The sequence below is a fragment of the Gymnodraco acuticeps genome, unplaced genomic scaffold (genome assembly GCF_902827175.1).
Source record: "Gymnodraco acuticeps unplaced genomic scaffold, fGymAcu1.1, whole genome shotgun sequence".
Lineage (NCBI taxonomy): Eukaryota > Metazoa > Chordata > Actinopteri > Perciformes > Bathydraconidae > Gymnodraco > Gymnodraco acuticeps.
Genome location: NW_022992205.1, coordinates 701,298 through 727,091, shown reverse-complemented (window position 1 = coordinate 727,091; position 25,794 = coordinate 701,298). Strand labels below are relative to the sequence as shown.

The window sequence follows — 25,794 nt, the reverse complement described above, 5'->3', positions numbered from 1 at the left end:
ATTTCTACATATTATAAGGGTTAATAGTGTTAAAGTGTCCCTTTGATGTAGCCAACGAAACACAGAGTTATGTCTATGCGGAGATACATCAAATTAAGACTGACACATGGAAATGTTTTGATTTTTCAAACTGGATAACTACGCACAAATCTTCCCTCACCTGCCATAATAAATTGTACTTTTCCTCTCTTATACATGTTTAACCAACTACCGGGTTATTGGGGACACGCATTAGTGCTTGTGTTCTCCCCCAGGCAACGGCTGGCAGTCAGAGATGATGCTTCAACCGCTCAACACTGCTCTTCCCTGTCTCTGTCTTTATCTCTCCATACTGCACACTACGCAACGCAATACTCAAAGTATTAATCTGGTTTATGAAAAACATTGCATGTATTTAGGAGAAAAAAATATGATGGGAAGAGATAACAATGTTGTGCCGATGATAAGCGCTATACATTTATTTTATGTCTCCCCTTTGTTGTGAAAGTGGTACAAAAATAACAAGCTTTTGAGGCTCAAGATCATTAAAACGAGCATTGAACAATTAGCAAGATATGCACCATGGCAACCATGTTGGTGGAAATGATTCATTAGCTTTCATAATTTTGACTCTACTTATTCTTGTACCTTTTTCAGGAAGGCCTGTGGATGTTCCTTTGTTAAATCCACAAAGGACCTTCATTTAGATTAAAACAAATAATATCACCACTTAGCAAGCAGGCCTATGGCTGGGGACAACATTGAATTGGCTTTATATGCTATTAAGTTCCATTTCCATCTATTGTTTTTAACTATGAAACTGTTCCACATTGTGGTATAAAAGGAGAGAAGAGGGCAAAACAATACAGCATCGTTTGAGTCTTGCCCTTGACATCAGTAGCGTGGCGTGGGGAAAAATGTAGGGGAAGCCCATTTTTTGGGTCGGGGGGTGGTCAATAACGTAACCAGATGAGTGATTACAGCGCCCGGTATCATTTTACACACATTTGTATCACACAGATGCAGGACTTGCACACGCCTGTTATCTAACCGACAGGTCCGCACGCACTCTCCAGCTGAAACTCTCTCCTTATTAATTTAAGCATTTTACTTATTAATGTATGCAGACAATCACACAATCTATGTGATTTTTGGATTTACCGTGCCTCTCAATTGCCCGTGACAGGTTGGCAAAGTCGATGAATCCTGAAGTTGCCCAAGGATTGTTCAGGGAGCACGAATCCTTGTCAAAAAGAAGACATGGCCAGCAAATTAGACGCTGAAGTTTAGCGCTTCCAGTTAGCCACTCCGTGCGGACATAATTGTCCTCATTGAACGTCCGACTCTCTCCCTTTTTCCTCTGCGTACACACAGCTCGAGTGCGGGCATTGGCCTGTCATCTGATTTAATTTGTAGTTGCTGCTGTAGCGGAAGTTTAGTAAAGTTATGTTTGATTAAGTACGCCAAATCTCCACCCTCCATAATGCTTCATTTGCTTGATAATTTCTAACGGCGGTGATGACAGTTACAGTATTAAAACTGATGTTGATGTGATTTGATTGGATGGCAGTGTCCAATCAAATCGCCAGCCGCCAGCCGCCTCTGAAGGGAAGCAAGAGGCGGCTAGCTTCCCTTGGCATGGCCCTGACCAATCACAGGTTGGCAGGGGCATCACGTGGGCCTCATCTGATTGGTCAATCCCTCCATTTTTTTTCACCAAGGGAAGCTAGATTCGGCTGGCCTCCTCTCGCAACAGTGAGTGCAATCTACTGTTTCACCATAACATCTAGAGGGGCGCTGTTTGTTTCACTCTTTGTAAAATACTCAATGAGAATGGGGGAGAGACGGGCCGGCAGCAACACACAGCAAAGGAGAATTATCGAAACAAAACAAAGTGTTTGTATTTATTTATTTAAATTATAACTACAATCCGAAAAAACAGGGGAAGCCTGGCTTCCCTTGGCCTCCGGGAGAAAACGCCACTGCTTGACATCAGACCATCAAATCATCTAATGCTTGCAGCAAGCTGCAAGGGATGAAATAAAATATGAATCTATTGATTGCACTACAGCCATGGCATAAAGATGTCTGGTTCTCCTGCCCAGTAGAATGCACTCCATAACCTCAGCCTCTGACACTCTGGAGCAGGAAGCAGATCCTCAGCAATTTAGGATCAGGTTCGACTGAAGCCGGCTCTGGGCTCAGCATGACAGACATCCCAGTTAGCAGTTTAAGTTCAAAGGCATGGCAGCTGTAGCCTTTAGCTGATCCCACCATTGGAAAAAATCACCAGAGGAGCAGAAGTCGGGATGCAGCAGTGAAGAAAATTGAAATCTTAAACTATTTGAAAGATATATTTTTGTGAATTTAAGGGTTCTCTAACCTAAGGGTTCTCTAACCAATGAAGTGTTTAACCAGATATTCTATAGGACAAAGACTCATGCGGAAGAATGGACAACTTCCAAAAAGACAAACAAGAAAACCAAATGACCACAATATGGCAAGTGTCTTGTAGACGGGTAACTTATAAGAGGATATAATTATCTGTGCATCATGCTCATTTACATTTTAAGTTATGAAAATGTCATGTAGGCTAATGGTTCCATGCCAAAGTAGTTAATTTACAGATTAATTTAACAGCAGCATGAAATATTGCACCAATGTGGTTTTCATGAACATTTCATGAGAACTAAGTGAGCTTTGTGTCAAGAATGTGGGTTACAGTTCATTTCAGTTAGTGCCCGACCCAGAGCTTAGGGGCTGTTGGGGACCTAACCATCAATAGTGCACATGATCGAGTCAAGAGGCACCAAGCCACACTTGATAAACACTGTTTACTGTAGCCTATACACGTGGCTTTCACACCTCTGCGGCCATGCAGTTCTGGAAAAACATTTAAAGTTAGAGCAGCCTCCTGATCACAAGTGGAAACAGCAGAGCATCATCCATAACAAAACCAACACGGATGTTGTCACTGTAGCGCAAATCCACTTTAAAGCATACGCACACATTCTAGAAAAATCACAGCAGGCGAATAAATTGTCATGGTTTAAAAATATATCTCTGGAAAACAAACTTGTCTAAAAGGTAAAAGCCATTCACTTGCATGCAGCCTGTGAGGAGAAAAACAGCCTACATGCAGCAGGGTTTTCATCATGCCCGCAAATCAGGCTGGATGATGGGACAGCTGAAACCCTAAAAACCCTGTTCCCACCTTTAAGACACTAGGTCGTGCAGAAAATAATAGCATGACTCTGCTTATTGCACCCCACCCCTCCTCTTCCTCTCGGGTCTCGGGAACGCAGGACAAGCCCTTTTCCCCGCATTCAAGGCGTAGCGGCGCAAACATAATGTGAAGGACACCCCGCCTCCCCCCTTTTCCCTCACCTGGCATATCGTCTTCAAAATCCATGTCGTCTTGTCCCTCGTCTTCATTACTCAGCGACCCCGGCATCTTTATCTCATAGCCCCCAAAGCCCCCTTTTAGGCTGAGAATACTGAAAGTTAACCCTCCAGACGCCGCAGCCCAGGCTTCACCCAAAAACAAATGTATTCGTCGCTCAGTTAAAAAACATGTTTTTATTTTTAAATTTTGGAGTGAATCTGGGGCTTTCTCTTCACGCGTAAAAAATTTAAAATAATATTTTTCCACTGATCTCTATCCAGGTCTTGCAGTCTGAAAAATAAGAAAGACAAAAATGGAACACACATGCCCAGATTGTGACGTCTGGTCTGTTGCCATGACGATGCATCCCATAATTTCACCCACAACTAGTTAGTCATGCTCGCTTAGTTACTAGTGGCCACTTTAACTAGCAGTGTGCAACAACAAAAAACACCCCGCGACGCAGCACCATGTGCGGCTAACAGGCGGACTCCGCCTCGCCTGTCGCCGGAACATTCCTCCTGGAAGTCCGGAGAATAGAGACAAACTTCTGCTGCTTTAATATTCACTCACATGCCCGGCTATACATATGAATCCGGACTTTAGGGAGTTAAAACACCACCATTATGTCTTAAGTGAACATTTCCATGTCAGTTAATACATTTGTCTAATTTATGCTTTCAATTAGCGCCTTATGTGGATAAAAGCCGCCTCAGTATCAGGCTCCCTAACTGCAAAATTGCACTTTTTAGCAGACACAAAAAACACAAATGCAGCCTGATGGGTGCCTGCTGCGAGAGGAGCACTGACTGCCAGTGGTCTAACTGTTGTCAAGGTTACCACAGCTGTAACACAGGATGCCCCACAGAGAGCTCACCACAGAGAGCAAGAGCCTCAACTTCACTTAATCCATCAAAATACACACATCAAGGGCTGAGTGTCTCACAGACAGATTATGGTTCAATGTGTCCCAATTGTGTTTGAATGTAGCCTATTAATTATATCCACCTTAATTATTTTTGATTAACCTTATTTTCTCAATTTATATAATGCAAAGATCTGTTACATTTTAGGCTAATGCAAATTGCATTGCTTGCTCAGATTTGTGTACAAAGTACTAAAGCAGAAATAAGGTTTAAAAAACATTTAACAACTACCAAAGAAGAAACAAACTTAAATATATTCGAAAAAGAGCTAGTTTTGTTTGAATTGCATCTAAATAAGATGCCAACAGTAATACTCTTGTTCAATTGTACCGTTTGTGACTAAAGAAAATAAATGAAAGCACTTTTACAATAAAAAAAAGAGACGGATTGTCTTGTCTCTTTTGAAACTTTATTTAAAGTATTTGAAGTTGCGTGAAGTTTAATCTTCATCCTCCTCTTCTTCCTCATCCTGGTTGATCTGGAAGTAGCGCAGCTCATAGCTCTCCTTGGTGTTGGCCACGACCCGCAGCCAGTCCCTCAGGTTGTTCTTCTTCAGGTACTTCTTGGTGAGATACTTCAAGTACCTGCAAGTGGAGGAGGTGGTAAGGGGAAACCATCAGACATTGTACATTAGTAAAACGCTTTTCTATATTTATAACCAATTCATTATTTATACACTCTAAACCAGCAGCAGGCAGTTTGCAGGTCTGCAGTCTTTGAATATGCTTAAACAAATGGGGTGGACTAAATAAGGTCAAACATCACTTTTGAAAGTTGGCATATCCAATGATCACCTGCAACCGTGTGCATTTAGCTATATTTTAATCAACCCTATTTGTTACAAATTAAATGTATTATTATTATTATCATCATCATCTAGCCCCAGATGATATACAGGTAATGTCCTCAGTTTTCCATATCAAGTTTTCCATGTAAGAGAGACAGTGGTAGAGTCACCCTCTGGTGGTGGAGTTCCAAACTCGGAAATGGAAGTCTTCATGCATGAGTACCAGGCTTGGATTTCCGTCATGTTAGGGGCAAGGCCATCTGGCCTTTGGGGTCACACATTTTTTCAGGGCGCAAAGGCCATTGAGGGAAACATTTGGATTTGGAGCTTACAAATAAATAACTTCACTTTCTGATAAGAAAAACACACGAATGACATGGAAAACAAATCACCTTTTTAATGTCAATAATGTCAAACATTATATCATCATATAGGCCTATGCCTCCTTAGTATTACCGTATATAAAATGAAATACTCTACTTTGAATAATTAGTGTTTGGTATGTTTTCCATCTACTACTTCTCTCATTCACAAATCCAAAAAATATAAAATTCTATTAATATGTAACAAATATATTCCATTTCAGAGCAGAAGAAACAGCCTTCAAGGGTCAAACTCTGCACATACATCATTCAGCAGTGTACTTTGAAATGCAAAAGTGTGTGTTTGTGTGTGTGAGAGAGTCTCTTTAATCAACTCCTCACAGCTCCTCATATCTGTTCAGAAACTAGACAAAGTTAAACATGTACAAACCACAGACTGTCTGAGTCATGGCGAATACAGTCGCTGCTTTAATTCTGTCTTTAGGACGTTGTTGTGAGTTTGGACGGAGCAGCTACAGGTTAGTTTAGCCTGATCTGATGGAGATCGCTCCATTCAGGGAACACGCATTTTAAAAGTGTTTCGTCTGCCATCTTGCCTGCTCACTTGTCAAAGCATGGTTTTTACTAACCGTTATCAGTATGTAGTTACTTCGGCAACATTCTGAAACGTGTATTACAATTAAATCACGGTAAAATCGGTTAATTTTGTCGTAGTTGGTTTTCACCACAGTATTTACATGATATAAGCCCCGCCCCCTCTCCAGCGCGTTCTGTTTGAATGACAGGAGTAAAAAGCTGACAGCCGCGGTGAAACTCCAGCGATTAGAGCGATGAGTATATTCGCATCGCGTCCGTTGTGAACGCAGCATAATGCAGTTCAGAAACCACTGTTCTGACGCGTTCAAAGCAACTCCGAGATGTTAATAGTATCAGGGGCACGCAGGCCATGGTGGCCGTAGGACGTACAATTATTTTCGGGCTTCACGGCCAGACCAAGGGGCCATGACGGCATGGCCGCCGGTGAAAATCCTACCCTGATGAGTATATATATTTTAGGGCTGTCAAACGATTAACATTTTTAATCAGATTAATCACAGCTTAAAAATTAATTAATCAGATTAATCACCATTCGAACTATGTCCAAAATATGCCATTTATTTATGTATTGTTGTGGAAATGGAAAGATAAATGAAAGAAGGCGGATATATCCATTTAACATACAGTATCTATGTTATAGTATTATTATTATATCAATCATCAAACCGTGGGGTCTTAATTCATTACGTGTTGATTTCTATCAACGGGGGAGTACTTCAGGAAAGTCGACAGAGGGGGGGGGCTAGTGGAGTACTTTGTGACCACAGAGTGTGAACGTTGTGATCAGCTGTTTTAGCGCAGTTCTCCAGTGAAGGGGGGAGTCTCCCTCCGCAGCCGGTTGGCGTAGTTTCGGCACAATTCCGTTGTAAAGACCGACGTTAACAGCAGCCCTGTCTGTGCACACGGAGACCGACTCTGTCGTCCGGTGATCAACCGCCTTCTGGAAAAGCTTCACAAGTACGTCGGTACGCAAATGCGCTTTGTGACACAAGTGACGGTACGCATTTCAGATACTTCCATAACCTGCGTACCAGTTATGTGTTACCTGTACTACAGCAAAAGTATTCTCCGTCGGGACTTCCTGCAACAACACCACGCCGTTATCTTGATTCTGATTGGCCAGAAGACATTATCAAAGATGTTCTATTGAGAAGTCGATCACTACGTGACAAAAGTATTCAAAACCGTGGCTACTGAAATCAATCTACTAACTGCTGTCTGTGCAATTTACTCCGCGCGAGTTGGCAGACTTTATTTTGCTTACTTTAACATCATTTCTCATGGTGGGGCTAAGCCATTTATTGGTATGGGTGTTGCCTACCCCAGCCATACCCTGGCGCTGACACTGGTGGCACGTATGGGGCGGGCCATTCTGCACATGCGTTAAATATTTTAACGCAATTAATTCAAAAAATTAATTACCGCCGTTAACGCGATAATTTTGACAGCACTAATATATATATATATATATATATATATATATATATATATATTTTAAATAATCTAAAAAGACTTCCAAAAATATATAAATAATCAATTCTACTTGACTATTTTGATGGAAAACACAATTATCAAGGTAAGTTCGGATATTATCTTTGGATTTTGTTGAAGTGACTTTAAATATCCCATTTCCAAAGGGTAAACTAAAAAAGGTCAACGGCTTCTGTAAAAACAGAAGCTGCCCTTACAAAGTATGTACTGTTGCATCCAGTGTGTAACAATAAGGACATACTACTTCATTATAACAGTGCACCTTGAACCTCTTCTACTATACATCCCCTGCACAAAGGACTGAGTCATTACAGCGAGAAAATACTGAGTGATTGTTGCAGGGTGCTACCAAATGAAGAAGGACATCTTGGCATATCGCGTTGGTAAGGTAGTATATGAATTGGAACGCACAAGTGATTACATGCCTACAAATGTGTTAAAACCACTATTATTCTATTGATGCTTTTCTAAACTGCATTTTGAATATTATTTCAGAATGTTATTTCTTGTACGCAAGAATGAGTTTTATTTTCCATTTTAAAAAGCCTTCTTTGGACAGAAGTCGTAAAATACTAGTTTACATGTATGAAACAATTCCAAATGCATGTGGTGTCCATATTCATATAAATAAAGTAACTCAAACAACATTGATCAGAATAGATGCTTCTTATATTTATGGAAGACCATTTTAAGCAATTTAATCCAACTGAAAATCTGGTTATACCATCTTCGTTTCATTCGTGGTAAAAGCAAAAATGCAGTTGAGGATGATATACCTTTTCAATTATTTTCAACTCAGTTCTTACCTCGTGGCATGTGGGCTGACAAATGGCCGACAACAGTTTTCATTTATGGTAAACCCTAAACCTTTTAAAACCCCATTTGAGAATCGGCCAGAGTGAGTATTTACCGTGGTGTATTACTAATATCAAAGAAGAGATAATGATCATTAATACATGTATTTGGGTTCTACTCAGTCGTTGGTTACACAAATGTCATTAAAACAACATTTATATTCAATGAATTTCATTAAGATTTTGCAGTCTCCTCTCGTTCAAAGATTACTGAGAGATTCCAATAACCAAACCGCTCAGGGAGACTAGTACAAACACATCTGCAAATTAGACATATTGGTTTTTGTCACACGGAATATTTTCTGCCTGGGTAGAATCACCCTCATTAAGAACAGTGGTTCCCATCATGCAGGGCGGGACCCCAAGGAGAGCCCAGAGTTATAAAAGGGGAGCACCCTGGGACTAGACATTTTCTTTGTTTGTTCACAGGGAGTTGGTTACCCATTATGTTTGTGCAAAAGCGTCATTATGAGAACATCTTTTGAAAGCAATGGATGCTGTAACACAGCAAGAAGCATGCTGCAGTGCCATTGTAATGCAGTCACATTACAGTGTGTCATTTAAGTTTTTAATAAGATATCACACACTAAAGTTGCCGTGATGAATTAATTATTGACAAGCTCTATAGAAGTCTGCAAGCAAGGGAAGCGTCTAGATATGCGTTTAGTTAGGTATATGGATATGCGTGATGGAGGGTGGAAATATAGAAGGGAGGCTCCACAGAAAAGGTTTGATAACTGCTGTTTAAGAGCATGACCATATAATTGCTGCATGGTGTTTTGTACCTCTTTGAGAAGGGAACTTCGGAGTTCACTGCAATTTTACTCTTGCTCCTTTCGATGGACACCACTCCACCGCCAAGGTTTCCAGCTTTGCCGTTAACCTTGATGCGCTCCTGCAGGAACTGCTCCTGCAAGTGTACAGAGAAAAAAGCAAGCCATACACAGCAAGGGTTGGTACACAAACCTGGACAGAACTGATGCAGTGTTTGGCACAAAGTGTTGTGTGTATCTGACAGCTATTGCACTCTGTAAAATGGACAATATGCATTTTTATGTCTGAACTGTTGTACTCACAAAGTTGGCAGCGTCCATAATGCCATCCTCAACAGGATGAGTGCAGTCCAGGGTGAACTTCAGGATCTGCTTCTTCCTCTTCCCACCTGTCTTCCTAACAACCTGCTTTTTCTATCACAGGAAAAGAGAGGGTTACTTAAACTCACAGACAACATGGCATATGAACCTTTAAAAAACACCCAAATGGCGAATTATATTATAACGTTCACTTTTGTCAACATATACGTGATTGCCATCATGTTCCCAAGTCTGTAAATGAAACGGTTTAAGTTAAATTCCTCAAAATTTTGTATTACCCATAAAGCTTAACTACCGATGTTTCAAAGCTAGCTTCCGTTAGCATTAAACAGTTAGCCCAACGTGGCTTTAGCCTAACACCGTAAACAACGCCACAATAAGAGGCTAAAACATCCCTGGCTCTTGTATTGATGTACACTAATTAGATATACTTCGCCGAGTGCAAAAAACAAGTTAAAATAGTTCGTCTGTATACAGTTTATTTGGACGTTTTATTACTCACAATCGGGGCCATGGCTCACGCATTCAGCAAAAAGGAAGGAGCAAAGGCTAGGCAGGCGCTATAATACCCGACCGCATCATCGATCGCATCGATTTATCTGAGATCGATTTAGCTTAGTCTTGTTTAACATTTACAGTGCTATAGTTTAAAATGTAACATACGTAAATGCTAATAATGCTCAAATGCATATGTTTTTTAAAACAAGAAACGTTGTTTATATCTCGGGGGCATTGATGAGGCACAAACGGTTGAAAGAGGTCAGACTTTATCTTATTATCAACTTCTGCTAGGTAGTTTTTCAACTAAGTTAACATAAAAAATGTTTGCTGAGCTTCTTTTTGACTAACTTTTTAAGTATACATATTACATGTATTTTTTTATAACTGATATCAAACAGTAAACACTGGTATGGCTTTTTTTACGTCATAATGTATGTTGACAGTTAACAGGGAAGGTGTTCAGCACTTCAGATAAATAAATAAAAATAGTTTTTCAACTGACCTTGTAAGTCAGCTGAAAATAAATTAGGAAGAATACATTTCAAGATATGTAGAGACAAGGTTTCCCATATAAATGAATAATTAGTTAATTAATTTAACTGAGCAGTTGTTTCAAATACATATTTATTTCCCCGAATGATTACCACTAATATATGCACTTATTTACACTAACCCTCCAAGAAAATGTGGTTTGTTGGAAATTATTATGAAAGTTATGAACTTTTTCTCACATTTTTGTAGTTAAATTAGAATTGAAACTTCTTTTTTTCTTTAATTATGTAATTGCTCTAATGCAACATAACAAAAACTAAGCTTAAATGAGAATTACTTTTTCTAAAAAGTTGTTTCCAAAACTCAAAGAAGGCATGAAACATAATGCGTCAGTGATACATTAAAAGTAATCTTCTTTCAATGTTGCAGCAGATTACAATATTTGTAACGCTTTATTTTCCACACCTACCCTACCGGTCACCCTGCCTTTGAGTTCAAGACGTAACAACAGAGTGACAGTAGAAATAGGACAACTGTATTTTTCATCTCCATGGCACTGCACTATTAAATGTCCCTTATGCACTTTGGCGACACTGGGGGCTGGCACGAGGTGTGTGCTGCCAGCTGCCTGGCGGAGGGACCACTATTGAAGAGTTTCTGCATCGCTCTCATTCCTGCTGGGGGTAGCTGATAGCACAACTGAAAGGTAAGACAGTGGCTCTCTCTGCTTTCTGTTGACTAGCCTTCTGCATTTACAATATAATTTGTTTTCTGGGTATAATGTTCCTGCTGACAATGTATTTGATGTTATTTATAAGCCGCCTTTGGATTGTGTGTTGTCACTGAAGCCCCGGCACTCGTTAGACATCTGACAAGGTAAGCAACAAAGAAATAAAGCTTGTTTATGCTTATTAATATCTGACTATCATCATGAAAGTGTTGCATATCGCAGTCATCTTAGCCTCACTTTTATTAACAGAAATAATTGGACCATACCATACATTAAAGCTTGGTTTTCAAACTTGTCTCTCACAGTTTGTCATCATTGGCATGCTCTGTTTGCAGATGGCAGGAGAAATCTTCACCAACTTGGATAACCTCTTTAATGTGGATTGTGCCAATGTCCACCCGCTGGTGTGTCACATGTGCCATGAGCAGTACCGGTCCCCGTGTTTGTTGGACTGCTACCACATCTTCTGTGCCCGCTGCCTGCGAGGCCGGATCAATGACAACTGCCTCAGCTGCCCCCTCTGTGGGTAAGAGATAGCACTGTGAGGTGGATCAGAACCAATTTAGGCAGCGTATATTATCAGTGTAGAAAGCAATGGAAAAGCAAACAAGTTTTTATACAAACTTACCAAGGAAATGTGTTGAAAATGCATCAAAATTATGAACGTTTTAATCATGTTTCTGAACAAAAAAACAAACCTTGATTGGTGTGTTTTGGTGTACGTAGGATATCTGAATCTGGATATCACAATTCTGCTACTTAATCATACAAATATAATAATATTGAAATGCCAGGTAATGAGCAGGTTATCTAACAAACATGATTAAGATGATTACATTAGCGTTAAAACACAATATTGCTCTTTGAATCCCCATGTTGTGTGAACATTCCCATTTCTCTCAGAGGCCCCAGTTTTGCTGCAAGGGATTTGTTCCACATAAATTGATTAGTATGTTGGTTGGGTTCGAGATTTGAGGGGAATCCCATTGGTTCCAGGGAGCATCAAGTCCCTCTGGTTTGGTTTCAGGGGGCAGCAGGGACCCGGTGCTGGCCCGGTCTGGGCAGGGCAGGCCGGAGTGGCTGGAGCAGCTGCAGGGTCATCACGCTCTCTCATTTTGTCCCCAGCGCTCAACAAGGCCAGCAAGTTCCTCTAACACCAGTCACCAAGCATACTGCTATTTGGCACCAGCTTAGGGCAATCAAAACTGGTCACATGATACCAATCTATTTCCTCCCCTATTAAGGAATGAACCGTGATTACCTTCAGGTCTGTGTATAATACAGGGAATAACAGTGATGTGTTGTATAGAGAAAATGAGCTGTATTACAGTGAGTATAACAGGGGTCTTTTCTATTTCGACAGATACAATTTGACCCAGATGTTGGGATTGCTCCTGCGTGGATGCAGACAATTAAACAGCGATGATGAGATTTGATTTCACTGCATTATTTTCAACTGCTTTTGTCATGTGCCTTAGTTCGTTTTATTGATTGGATGATGCTTTTTTTTATGTCAGAAGGAATTTGCTTTTCAGTGTGGGCATGGCATTTTACATGCACAAAAAATCATACATTAAAATATATATTTTATAACTAAAGGGAACAGCCAGCACATAGCAGACACCCACAGTACAGTAACCTGTATGTCATTAGGAATTACCATTGTATATTAGTGACAACTGCTTGTTGAGCAGCTCATGTGATCTGATTCTGCTCTGTCAGGTCTATATCAACCTCCTCTTAAAATAGGCTTTCTGTTGAGGCTATATATGTATGAATTCATCATCCTCATCAAAATTGTATCCACTAGCCTATGAGCTAGTTGTTTGTAATAATAATTAAATAGAAATACAATTACATATTATAGCTGAACCTGAGGCAACTTCTACTGTTTGATATGAACCTGTGTTGAGGCAGATAAACTGCTGTAAGTAATGCCAACAGCAGTGGTTTTATTCATAGCACAAGAACACATATGAATCCAGGCAATCACATATTTTCAGTGTAAATAACCCTGTGGGCTCAGGCTGCTGGGGGGGGGGGGCTGCTGGCAGCTATTTCCATCAGCAGCCTGCTAACAGCTGATCACTCAAGAACCGTAATCTAGGAATGCACTACTCTGCTAGTAGAACACAATAGATCCCCGTTGCTATGAAAACGAGATTAAACACGCACAGCAGAGAGGGGCAGGAAACATTAGCATCACAGAATGAGGAAAACAGCATTATGGGTAAATCAAACAGGCCTGTGCTAATATTGTTAATGCGTCAGACGCTGGTCGCTGCATCTGCCGTATAATCCTGTTCTACCTGACATCACGTGTGTGATTGTTTAACCATTTAGGGAAATAATTAGCTTAAAGAAATAGGACTAGTGAAGATTTAATTTAATTTAAAAAATGTGTCATTTTATAAAAGATTAGTTGGTGACTATTTTGATATTCAATTGACCATTTTCGTCAAAACTTGAACTCTCAAATGTTAAGGTTTGATTATAATTTGTATTAGGCTTTTGGAATTATGGGTGGATAAAATCAAATTAATGATATTTGAAGATGCCGTTTTGGGCTTTTGGAAAACATACTATTTACTATCTTCTGATCTTCATGATTAACTAATAAAGGACGTCATTGTTAGTTGCAGCCTTAATCTATAAATAAGATGGTGTAAAATGTCAAGGGGAATCTGTGCAAATGCACCCAGTCTAATCAAAGACTACATGCTGGCTCTCCCTCAGATCAGTGCACATCTGACAATAAGAAATGTTCCATCTCTTAATATGTGCAAATGCAAACAGCAGAGTATTCATTTCGATAATGCCGTGCCTTACAGGTATAGAAAATATGAATTTGTCGCACAGTAGTTCTATTGAGCAAAATAAATATTTGGAGAGATAAGAGTGCCATCTTCTGGAATGTCACAAGAATGCAATAAAGATGAAAGCTAAAGGATGTATTTTTAATAAAAGCAGCATTCATGTTTTTACAAATCATGTTACTTTATTTTAACTGTACATTTAGAACTTAGAACAGGTTATTATACTAATGGAAACAACCATTCACCCAGTATTAAACTTAAGATGTATGAAAATGGAAGGAAATATGGAGCGATACGATTATGGCTGGGGTTTCTTTTTGATGACATCAGGCTTATTCAGTCCTTTTCAGGCGACGCTGGCAGTTCAATTTTCATTTTCGTATCCCTCCGTCTTCATGTCGTTCAGTCCGAGATCTTCGTTCTGCTCAAAGGTGCGGGTGTACTTCTCAATGGTGATGTCAGGGTCTGGGTCGGGGGCGTACACGTTCTGCATGTAGCTGTTCCCTGTGGGGTCGTCCAGGATGAAGTGGATGTTCATTTCTCCAGCTATTATTTTGTCAATCTTCTCCCCAAACGCTTGCAGCTTCTCAAACCGATCTGATGAGCTACTGTCGCCGCAGATGAAGGGGTTTTTGGAGACGATCAGATCTTTGATGTCTTTCAGCAGCCCCTCCAGGGTGGTGAACTTCCCCCCCACGGCCGCCATCCCCAGCTCAAACTCCAGCTCGGGGATGCTGAGGGAGCACGTCTCGGACTTGAGCACGTCTCGGGTCATGTCTGAGGGGTCGGTGACGTGCAGGGTGATCTTGGTGCCCATCGCCTCCGTGGCTCCACCTGATTTCACCTCGTTGGTCCTGTGGCTACAGCTGTCACAGTTAGTGGCCATGATGATGACCTCCTTGAAGTGAGGGATCTCCACGATCTTCATGTTGGTCCTGGCTGGAGCGTTGCATTCAGGGCAGTTGGTGTTAAACCCGAGAACCTCATCTTTCATGGTTTCTATATCGTTACCGGCTGGTTCTTCCTCCAGGTCATCATCAGCCCTCAACCCCAGCTGCATGTCCTGCTGCATCGTCCTGGTGAACTTGGTCACAGTGAGCGCCTCATCCCTCTGGGGGGCGCGCGGGTTTTCAATAAAGCTGTTTCCAGATGGATCCTCAATCACCAGAGTGAATTCGCTCTCCACTTCTTTTAACTTCTGCAGTTTCTGGATGAATTCCTCTATTTTGTCAGCCACCTCGGGGTAATTAGCTCGCCTGAGAGTTTGGTCCTGCTGCAGCCCTGCAGCTGCTCGGTCTATAAGACCCTCGATGGTGGTAAGAGCCCCTTTCTGGGTGAAGGGAGGGATTTCAAAGTCCAGATCTGGGATCCTGGTGGTGGCACCGTCAGATTTCACCACTTCCCTGTCCAGGTCCTGCTTTGTTTTGACTTTGAGGGTGTAGCAGACGCCCTGGTCCTGGATCCGGCCCGCAGACTGGATCTCTGTGTTCGACCAGCTGCAGTTGTCGCAGTTGAAAGAGCTCACGATGACTTCTTTAAAAAAGGGTATTTTGGTGAGCAGTATACGTGTCATACCGTTTAAGTGGCAGTTCATACACATGCTCTCAATCTCCGTGATGTCGTCTCCGTCGGCGCTGATATCCCTGAACAGGTTCTCACCTCCGACACCTCGCACATTGTCCTCGGTAATAACAGACATTCTTAACGCTGAATATGTTTCCCTCGGGGTAGAATATGTTTCCCTCGGGGTAGAAACTGTTTCCTCGCTGTTACTCCCTCGTTCAGTTGTTTATCTTGTTGGAAGCTTCTAGATGACATGCACGTTTGAAAGATTCGACAGACTCTTCCGCATTTTCTTCTTCTACCGTGGCGGTATCCATCAAGATCACTGCTGCCCCCTACGGTTTTATACGGTACTGCACGCAGGGCAATCAAACAGGTGTTCACAACTATTTTAGGGATTCATATAATATCTTGCACTGCATAATGCCTTTAGTCTACATTTGAGATTTTTTTTTAATATACTGCAATCAAATCATGAATCAGTACAACCACAAAATGTCCATGTATTATTATTAATATTATCACTATTATTATATTTTGTATAAGTACATACATAAATACACATTTATGTACAATAATATTGACATGTGTGTATAGACATGCACTTTCCTATTGTAGTTCATTTTTTGGTTTTATTTTTAATTTAATCTTTACAATTCCTACATATTTGAAATGTTAATTTGAACTTGCCTTTTAAAATGCAACATACACACATTTCTGTGTTTTTTTATTTACTGAAGAATTTCAATGAATTTGTTTTACTTGAGTTGGGTTTGGATTTTTGTGTAAATTGTTTTAATTGGTACTGCTACTAGTTTCTTTCTTTTTACTCCGCCTGGAAAGTATTTGAATTGTCGGATTACTCAGTAACATTGAAAAAACGTTACATAGCCTATTTATTTCACAAATTGTAGGTCTGTTGTTGCATTGAGAGTTTTTTCCCTAACTCTACACCTGTGGTTATGATGTTTTTTATTCTTAATTGTTGTTGGAGGGGATGTGGATGGAAAAGGAGAAGAAGTGGTTGCTTGTTACTTATTTTTCACTTATTTCTGATCAATCTGTGTTAATAATTTCTGGCAACCTCAACATGTGGAACAACACATATATTAACTTTCTAATTCAGTGATAACTGTCGTGATTTTCTGTATAAATGTCTGTTTCTGCAACAGATACCCATCCATTTTGAAAGGGAACAGCTCCCTGCCTCCAGAGGACCGTCTGCTGAAGTTTCTGGTCGACAACAATGCGGAATCTGAGGAGACGGTGCAGTGTGCCAACTGCGACCAGGAGAGTGACAAAAAGGTACAAAATGACGGACAGAACCACATCAATATTTAATTTTTTTTAGGTGAAGGTCACTCAATAGTTGGCCTGCATTTTAAAACAAACGTTTGTCCGTCCAAAGTTTTAGTAACTTGATAACATCATCAATAAAAACCTTAAGTTTCAGGCTTGCAAGGCATACAAATAAATCAAGAAAAAAACTAGTACGAAACACTGGCAATTTAAACACAGGCTGCTCTTTAATTCTTAATTACAATTGTACACATGTTAAAACTAGTTTATTTTTGTAATTAAATATTGCCTTGTGTTACTTTAAACAGAACACAAAGTATACAAATTAAAAAGGACGTTAGCATCGGGAATCATATTTCTTTCCCCTTGTTTCTCTCCAAACAGGATGCAGAGGTGATGTACTACTGTAACACCTGCAGCCAGCCACTTTGCAGCACCTGCAGGGAGTTGACTCACAAAGCCAAAATGTTTTCCCACCATGAGATTGTTTCCCTGGCCAAACGCTCCAGAGCCAAACACAGGAAGTGCTGTGAGTGCCACCTGTACATCGTAGTTTGTATTCTGAAACCTCTTGTATTGCACAAACATGCTCAGTGGAAAAAGAGAATATTGAATAGTCCTCACACTCTTGCAGGCTCAGGTTAAGTCATTGTCTCCACAGCTCTCCACGAGGAGCCCTACATCCTGTTCTCTACAGAGAACAAGTCCATGCTCTGCATCAAGTGCTTCAGAGACATGCAAGTGTGAGTCACATTTCATAAGATCTTCTTTTCTTCCCTCCCATCTCTCTTCATGTATCTTCTATTCTCTTATTTCCCCCTCTCTTGTCTTCTCTTCTAGTCTCTGTTTTTCATTAGATCGTTCCTATTTCTTTCTTCTCTTGCGTGGTGTCATGAGGGTTAAGGTTATATTTTCTTCTCTTCTGTTATGTTATCTTTGCTTCCCTTCCCCTCCTCTCTCTCCTCCACATTAAATGAGATGTTGTTTGTTTACCACAGGGAGAGCCGGACTCACTGCATTGATATTGAAACAGCGTACGTGCAGGGCTGTGAAATGTTGGACCAGGCTGTGCTGGTGAGAGTCCTGTCTGTCTGTCGGTCGGTCTGTCTGTCTGTCTGTCTGTCTGTCTGTCTGTCTGTCTGTCTGTCTGTCTGTACACCTGTCTGTCTGTCTGTCTGTACACCTGTCTGTACACCTGTCTGTCTGTACACCTGTCTGTCTGTCTGTACACCTGTCTGTCTGTCTGTCTGTCTGTCTGTCTGTCTGTACACCTGTCTGTACACCTGTCTGTACACCTGTCTGTACACCTGTCTGTCTGTCTGTACACCTGTCTGTCTGTCTGTCTGTACACCTGTCTGTCTGTCTGTCTGTCTGTCTGTCTGTACACCTACCTGTCTGTCTGTCTGTCTGTACACCTGTCTGTCTGTCTGTACACCTGTCTGTCTGTCTGTCTGTCTGTCTGTCTGTCTGTACACCTGTCTGTCTGTCTGTCTGTCTGTCTGTCTGTCTGTCTGTCTGTCTGTACACCTGTCTGTCTGTCTGTACACCTGTCTGTCTGTCTGTACACCTGTCTGTCTGTCTGTCTGTCTGTCTGTCTGTCTGTCTGTCTGTCTGTCTGTCTGTCTGTCTGTCTGTCTGTCTGTCTGTCTGTCTGTCTGTCTGTCTGTCTGTCTGTCTGTCTGTCTGTCTGTTGCATATACAAAGCAATTAGAAGAGGGAAAGAAAGACATTTTGTTTTTACAAAGACTTTCATTAAGGTGACGCTTTTGCCCAAGTGACTTACAATAAGTGCAATATTCGATTAAAAAACAAACTCGGAACAGCAAGAAACCGGCAAGATCATTCACTTTTAAAGCCTTTTAAGTGCTGGTGCATGTGTTGCAACCATACAGTCTATGGTTGCAACTACACTGTGTTAACCACAACTCCCAGAATGCAAATGGCCCTCAATTAAACCTAAATATCGGCTCAAAGCTTTGATCAGGGATTTTCTAGTGATGCTGGCTATCCCAACAACACTAACTGAAGCTCAAAAGGAATAGCTTAAAATCAAGTTTAACCCCAGCACACTTTATGACAGTTTACACATATATGCATACTGTATACATAAACAAACACTTTATCCACAAGTCTTTAATAGAAATATGTATATCAAAAAATTCAACTTACATTCACTGTAATTAGCTTTTAATAGCCTCATCAATGCTTGCATGTTTCTATTAAAGTTTTGTTAAAGACTCAAATGTTTGCCAGTGCAGGAGCATACGTGTTTTCATTGAGTGACCCCCCTCCTCCGTCTGCAGGTGGTGAAGGAGCTGCAGACTTCAGCCAGAGAGGCCATCATTCTGCTGAGAGCCATGATAGGAGAAGTGTGTCTGAACGTGGAGGAAGAAGAGAGTGCAATCTGTTCTCTGTTCAACAGCTTACAGGTTATATAATCATCCTGGTGATACATTACATTGCATTTAGCTGACGCTTTTATCCAAAGCGATTTACAATAAGTGTATTCGACCAGGAAGATACAAACTTGAAGAAAACAGAATCATATAAGTACATCAGGTTTCATAGAGCCAAAACATTTCAAGTGCTACTCAACTGGCTTTAGATAAGCCAGCCCTTTATTAGTATATAAGTGCTTTGTTAATAGTTCTATCGCTCGAAGTGGAGTCGAAAGAGATGAGTTTTCAGTCTGCGCCGGAAGATGTGCAAGCTATCTGCTGTCCTGATGTCAATGGGGAGCTCATTCCACCATTTTGGAGCAAACCCACGTGTTTTTGCTGATGGGAACTTGGGTCCCCCTCGCAGTGAGGGTGCAGCGAGCCGTTTGGCTGATGCAGAGCGTAGTGCACGCGCTGGGGTGTACGGTTTAACCATGTCCTGGATGTAGGAAGGGCCAGATCCATTCGCAGCATGGTAAGCAAGTACCAGTGTCTTGAAGTGGATTCTAGCAGTTACTGGAAGCCAGTGGAGGGAGCGGAGGAGCGGCATGGTGTGGGAACATTTAGGAAGGTTGAAGACCAGACTTGATCAATTGTTTCTTTTTCCCCTAGTTACTTAATCAAGAGAGGAACTCCTGCAACCACATATTTATTTAAATGGACAATGTTGTGATACCAGGTCGAATCCTCGCTATGTTGCTTCAATCTGTTTATTTTTCGCTCATCAAGTTACACTCAATACCCCATAAAGGCAAAGTAAATATAGGGTTTTACAAAATGTAATCTGGAGTCCAACGAGGTGGAAGAATCTAAATGTATATTTAAAAGAGGCACTGTTATGCTCTTTGGGGTTTTCCCTTCCCTGTAGTGTTCTAGAGGTTTGTGTGCATGTAAATGGTCTGCAAAGGCTAAAATACCAAAGTTCCCTCCAGAGGGAGTTTCTCTCCCACAAATATGTTGTTATGTTATATTATTATGTAATAGTATATTTTGGAGCTTTATCTCAGAATCAGAGGCATCTGACTGCCTATTGGTAAGCAAGGTTATTAGATACTTTAAAGAGTACATGAACATTACAGATTTCTGAAGTCAAAGTTAAAAATGAGATTCTAACACTGTCTAACCTCAGTCAAATATGAATGAGCAGGAAGTTGCTCCATGTGAGTTCATTAACACAGCTTGGCCACTGGAGGTCTCTGTTTACCTATTTGTTAGATATTAGTGTCTTTTTTTCATATTGAACATTCAGAGAGTGCCGACACCATGGATTTTACACAATTTCCCCCCGCAATTTTGAAAATTCATTAAGTGTTAGAGAGCTCAAGGCCATTCTCACAGCAGTGTAAGTAATAAAAGGCTCTGTTTTCCTCATCTGACAGGAAAAACTGGCAGAGAGGAAGAAGATTCTCCTGAAAGCAGCTCAGAGGTAAAATGGACATTCATAAAGATGAACAGTTCTTGTATGAAAGTGTTATATTGTTGCCTCAAAGCTTATTATAATTGTGATCATATTTACCTATGAATCCTGCTGTCACAAGGTCACTTAGTTGTTATATTGTATCATGCCGCATTGTACTCAGGGGGATGAATAGCACGTTTCCTCCTTATCACACTCCTTTCAAAACACATTTTCCTGGGTTGTATTCATTTTAGAAATTCTTCATGAAGAAAGAAGAAGAATCATCTCGTTGTAATGGGCACAACACATGCACATACAACCAAAAATAATAACAAGATAAATGAAATAACAGTTATCATATGTGACAGAAAACAAAGAAAAATACAAAATCAGGAGATCAAACTCCAAGGAGTGCATGCAAATGGATCAGTCATTCATAGATTATAGAAAAGTATAATGGCACAATTGATAAAGTTATGAAGCATCGAAGACACTTTCATCTCAACAAAGCATTACTGAATCAATCCACCTTAATATTAAACTATATTGGATCCAATCAATGAAGATGGGGCCAATTGAAGATTATTTGTAAACAAGTCAACATTATGTATGTTTTTATAATCTTTCTCAAGCCCATAATGTCAACAACTTCTGCAGGAAAAGTTAGATGGGCTTTCTTCCACTTTAAATACAAACCAAGCACGTTTAGCACCTCCTTTCTGAAATGTGTGTTTGTTGCATCCGCCATTAGTGTTCCGTGAACATTAACAACACAATATATTGTCCTGAGAATAGGATCATAACTTGTTCTTCATTCATTGCAGCTTGCCACGATCTTACTTACTTTGCTTGCTCGTGCAGAAACCAAACTATAAAGTGATACCGATTTAAGAAATGAGTTTGGATGATGACAGCCTCCCAAATCATTAATTAAGCATTAACTCCAGCCACTATAATTACAAATTGAACAACATCCCTACGGTGATAATTTAAGATTGATTTAATGTCAGCCTAGGTTTGCAACTAATTAGTCTCTAAAATCAAATTATTGCACATCAGTCACTTTTGATGTTGGATTAATGATATAGCACTAAAATATATAGTGTATAAAACATAACGGATATAAAATGTTTTATCTCTTTCTCCACACCCTGCAAACTCACATCTCCAAATGGAAAAATCTGAAAGAGTGTTATATCTGAGCACTTTTTCTATTTGAGCGGCCGCTCCATGCGTACGTTTGTGATTGAACGAGAACAGTGTTGTGCACGTGAGTGTGTATCTGCTTGCGCTCTGTGGGGATCTTTAATGAGATTGTTCGTGCCCTCCATCTCTCTTTCTCTCTCGTCTGCCTGGAAGCCGTCCAGCGGCTGGGTTCCCGGAAGAGTGTTAGGGGCTATTTATGTCTGTGTGCGTGGGTCTGCTTTGTGCATGTGTGTGTTTGTTACACAGAGAGAAGACCGATAGATTAGCGTCTGAAAATATGGATGTTGTGTGTGGTTGCAGATCCTGAGCTGGGTCCTCTGAGTGTTTCAGCATGTGGAAGTGTAGTGTTACATGTGTGTATGTTTGTGTGTGTTGCAGTCAGCACGAGGAGAAGGAGAAAGCACTAAAGGAGCAGCTCTCACACCTTACTGCCCTCCTGCCAACCCTGCAGGTAGAGCAAAAACAATGGCATGATAAATCTGAGGGGTCACATGTGATTAATGCGTTAGGGAAGAAGAAAAAACAAAGTCCTGATACACACGGCATTGTGTTTAGCTTTTGGACTTTTCTTTAACTTGATTTATAATTGATATCCATAGTGTCTCATTACCTTTGTGCCTGGAACAGGTAGTTCAATTTAACCATTTATGCCAAACCAGACACGTTTTTTTGTAAAGACTCACAAGTCAAAATGATGCTCTCATCTTAAAGGTGGGGTAAGTAATTCATTTCAGAAACACTTTTTGTTATATTCCATGGAATGCTAACCTGATAGCAATGCCTATATTAAATGCTTTGACAATAAATACATAAAAATGTTCATCTGTGGACAACACATCCTCACTCCCAGGTCGGCCTATGTTGACGTTATGTCAAGTCCCCTGTCGGCTTTTTCCAACGCAAGGGGGGGGCCTTAGCGTCCATTTTCAACGCAAGGGGGGGGGGCCTTAGCGTCCATTTTCAGCTTTCCGGGATGTCCATATGCTTCTATGGACGCTCATGGAAGCACGGCGTTCGTTTGTGTCGACTGCCCTTAAAGGCAATGTGAGCGTCCATTCTCATTGGATAACGGAGAATTGTACACCCGGAAGTAAGTATTCCCCTTACTGTCGATTGATTTTACAGTGATATCTGCACTACTCATCGACTAAAAAACACCAGATTATCCTTGGTAATTACACAACATTGATTGGTTTAAATTGTGTGCAATGCTTTTGTATTTTTACCCTTCGATTCGGAGAAACAAATGTTTTTTCGGAGTAAAGGATGGCAGAAGACACTACACTACCCAGAATCCCCAGCTATCGTTTGGACTACACCATGTGCTCTGTTTGAGAAACCCCGTGATAGTCCTCAAGCTCTGTGATTGGAGAGTGTGCTCCGAGGGTTACGCCGAGCCTCGAACAGCACTTGAAATGGGATGGAACCACGCAGACTGTCCAAAACTGGATTTGAACGGGTCCACCGCGTCCCCCCTCCCCCACCCTGTCCCCAGAACTACAAATGCTGGCTATTCTGTTTCGCAACATGTTCTGTATCTATGGCACGTCTCTACTGGGAGTTGTAGTTTTAAAAGACGTTTTCGTATTTCCCATAATAAGAAGTTGCCAGTATTAAACTGTGTACATCCCTGGAGGTTTAGGGGATAGGAAACACTCACATTTAAAACATATAATTAATAAATGGGTGAATATTGCTTGTGCCCATAATGCGCAGCATTAATATATATATACACACATGCCAGCTAAGGTGAGAAGAGCTTTATTTAACAGCTGGTCTTATGTTTGTGACCCCTGTTGTTAATTGATAACATTACATTACATTACATTAATTGATAAGCCTGAAACATGCACTTGTTAAGGTTCAGAGGCACATTTTGCAAATATGACAGTATAGCCATCGATCAGCTTAAGATAAGATATACTTTATTGATCTCAAGTTGGAACATTTGCGTTACATCAGCATGTGTAACAGTTAAATATGCAGTGGTGTTTATTTGTAAATCATTTAGTATAATCACACAAATTCTGTGTTTTATCTTCAACAATTCTGTGTTCTTTATTTATTGATTGTTCAATACCTGACAAGGTTGGAGATTAAATATCTACATACATCTTATAAGAGTATAATACATTATGTATAATATCAGTTAAAATAAGTGCTTCAAAATAGTTAACATTGCTGGAGGTACGCACAAATATTGATAGATGTCTTGTAATGCACTATTGAGGAACCTGCGACCCAAGTTTTTCATTCAATGCATAACTACACCATAGTTGTGTAGGCCTATATGATATGTCAATAAACCTTAGAAAATCTTGAAATCTTGAAAGGGATGTGCAAAATAGTCATTATATACAGTCTTTAATTAACTATTAGTAGAGAATAACGAGTAATTAATATACTTTATAGGGATCCTATTAATATCTAATGATAAAAATAATGAAATTCAATAACATGCTTTAACCACTAGGTGTCCCTTTATATCAGGTGTGCACCTTTATGGTGTAAATACAGCCTATCTACCAATTGGATCAAATATAAAAGTCAGCCGAATTAGTGTTGATACTGCAAGGAGACGTATTGTGTGAAAAGAAATGTAAGATGTTGTTTAATGGCTGATATATTTATGATCCACGTCACGTTTTCAGTTCCTCATGTTTGTCTAGAAGTCTTCTCATCAGGGCTCTATAAATACAGAACTACGGCAGATATGTAATATTTAATGCAGCCGAACCGTGTATTACAATGCCGTTATGTGATGACTTCCAAAGAGAAAAGCAAGCACACTCGGAATAAAGTATTATTGTATTTTTTTTTAATGTTTTCGGTCTGTTTGGGTTATTTGTTAATGACGATGTGCTGTGAGATGTGAGACTGGAATTGCACAGGGAAAAATAACGTAGGCTATCTTTAGATGCGGATTTTGTTAAACTAATATGTTTTCGCTGTGGACCAACACTATACATTGACGGGGAAGGGGGTAGCAATAAAGATAACACCATTAAACAGTTACACAACATAACAGAAATAATATCGATAGCAGCGTCCCTAGCAACCACCTTGGTAACAATGAAAACCTTATGGACGCAATTTCCTGAAGTAATCTTCGTAATAACTAGCAAAGTAAAGATCATGTACATCCACTGCACACATAATCTGAAATAACAACTCATATTTCTCGCATCAAATGACATCAAAACGCATTTTAATGGCCAAACTAACTTTAAAATAGGCATTTTCCATCGAGAATAAAACGAAGTTCGGCCATGTTTTTTTTTTTCTTCAGGGAGAAATTTGAAGATCACGTGACGTCAAACAGAGCACATGGTGTAGTCCAAACGATAGCTGGGGATTCTGGGTAGTGTAGTGTCTTCTGCCATCCTTTACTCCGAAAACATATTTGTTTCTCCGAATCGAAGGGGAAAAATACAAAAGCATTGCACACAATTTAAACCGATCAATGTTGTGTAATTAACAAGGATAATCTGGTGTTTTTTTAGTCGATGAGTAGTGCAGATATCACTGTAAAATCAATCGACAGTAAGGGGAATACTTACTTCCGGGTGTACAATTCTCCGTTATCCAATGAGAATGGACGCTCACATTGCCTTTAAGGGCAGCCGACACAAACGAATGCCGTGCTTCCATGAGCGTCCATAGAAGCATATGGACATCCCGGAAAGCTGAAAATGGACGGTAAGGTCCCCCCCCTTGCGTTGGAAAAAGCCGACAGGGGACTTGACATAACGTCAACATAGGCCGACCTGGGAGTGAGGATGTGTTGCTGTGGAAGCCGTAGCGCTGTAAAAAGCACGACCAATCATCTGAGCCGGCCCGGCTAAAATAACTGGATGGCCTACCTGCCTGTCAGCCTTCCATCTGTGCACAAACTTAACTCGTGCCCTCATTGG

At 40.5% G+C, this 25,794-nt stretch overlaps 4 protein-coding genes across 8 annotated transcripts in view; 1 reads left to right on the top strand and 3 right to left on the bottom strand.

Annotated features, from left to right (window-relative positions):
- Nucleotides 1-3,766, bottom strand: part of chd5 (chromodomain helicase DNA binding protein 5) — a 66,796-nt gene extending 63,030 nt beyond the window's left edge. For 2 of the 5 annotated variants that reach the window (XM_034205611.1, XM_034205615.1), the window contains exon 1: nt 3,367-3,766. In XM_034205611.1, coding sequence (XP_034061502.1) covers nt 3,367-3,433 — 67 coding nt within the window. In that variant the 5' untranslated portion in view covers nt 3,434-3,766. The remainder of the gene's footprint in view (nt 1-3,366) is intronic. The other 3 variants (XM_034205613.1, XM_034205610.1, XM_034205612.1) reach the window with 2 other exon arrangements.
- Nucleotides 3,767-4,677: 911 nt separating this feature from the next.
- On the bottom strand, nt 4,678-10,031 carry rpl22 (ribosomal protein L22). Its single transcript, XM_034205646.1, has 4 exons — nt 9,939-10,031; nt 9,419-9,529; nt 9,128-9,252; nt 4,678-4,874 (listed from the first exon to the last, which is right to left on the bottom strand). The coding sequence occupies exons 1-4, from the start codon at nt 9,948-9,950 to the stop codon at nt 4,730-4,732; spliced, it is 393 nt and encodes a 130-aa protein (XP_034061537.1). The 5' UTR covers nt 9,951-10,031; the 3' UTR covers nt 4,678-4,729.
- A 1,038-nt stretch (nt 10,032-11,069) lies between these two features.
- LOC117539456 (RING finger protein 207-like) overlaps nt 11,070-25,794 on the top strand; it is a 34,485-nt gene continuing 19,760 nt past the window's right edge. The window contains exons 1-10 of the mRNA XM_034205648.1: nt 11,070-11,135; nt 11,248-11,305; nt 11,495-11,685; nt 16,711-16,843; nt 17,222-17,366; nt 17,499-17,580; nt 17,836-17,911; nt 19,141-19,266; nt 20,655-20,701; nt 22,259-22,331. Of these exons, the coding sequence (XP_034061539.1) occupies nt 11,495-11,685; nt 16,711-16,843; nt 17,222-17,366; nt 17,499-17,580; nt 17,836-17,911; nt 19,141-19,266; nt 20,655-20,701; nt 22,259-22,331 (873 nt within the window). The 5' untranslated portion in view covers nt 11,070-11,135; nt 11,248-11,305. The remainder of the gene's footprint in view (nt 11,136-11,247; nt 11,306-11,494; nt 11,686-16,710; nt 16,844-17,221; nt 17,367-17,498; nt 17,581-17,835; nt 17,912-19,140; nt 19,267-20,654; nt 20,702-22,258; nt 22,332-25,794) is intronic.
- Nucleotides 14,096-15,836, bottom strand: zpr1 (ZPR1 zinc finger). The gene has a single exon (XM_034205626.1). It carries the CDS (start codon nt 15,672-15,674, stop codon nt 14,340-14,342), a length of 1,335 nt encoding a protein of 444 aa, XP_034061517.1. The 5' UTR covers nt 15,675-15,836; the 3' UTR covers nt 14,096-14,339.

Coding starts and splice junctions, on each gene's coding strand:
- rpl22 (XM_034205646.1), bottom strand. Junction 9,253..9,418: donor TTATGGACGCTGCCAACTTT/GTGAGTACAACA, acceptor GTACACTTGCAG/GAGCAGTTCCTGCAGGAGCG. Junction 4,875..9,127: donor GAAGTTCCCTTCTCAAAGAG/GTACAAAACACC, acceptor CTCCACTTGCAG/GTACTTGAAGTATCTCACCA.
- zpr1 (XM_034205626.1), bottom strand. CDS start 15,674: ATGTCTGTTATTACCGAGGACAATGTGCGAGGTGTCGGAGGTGAGAAC.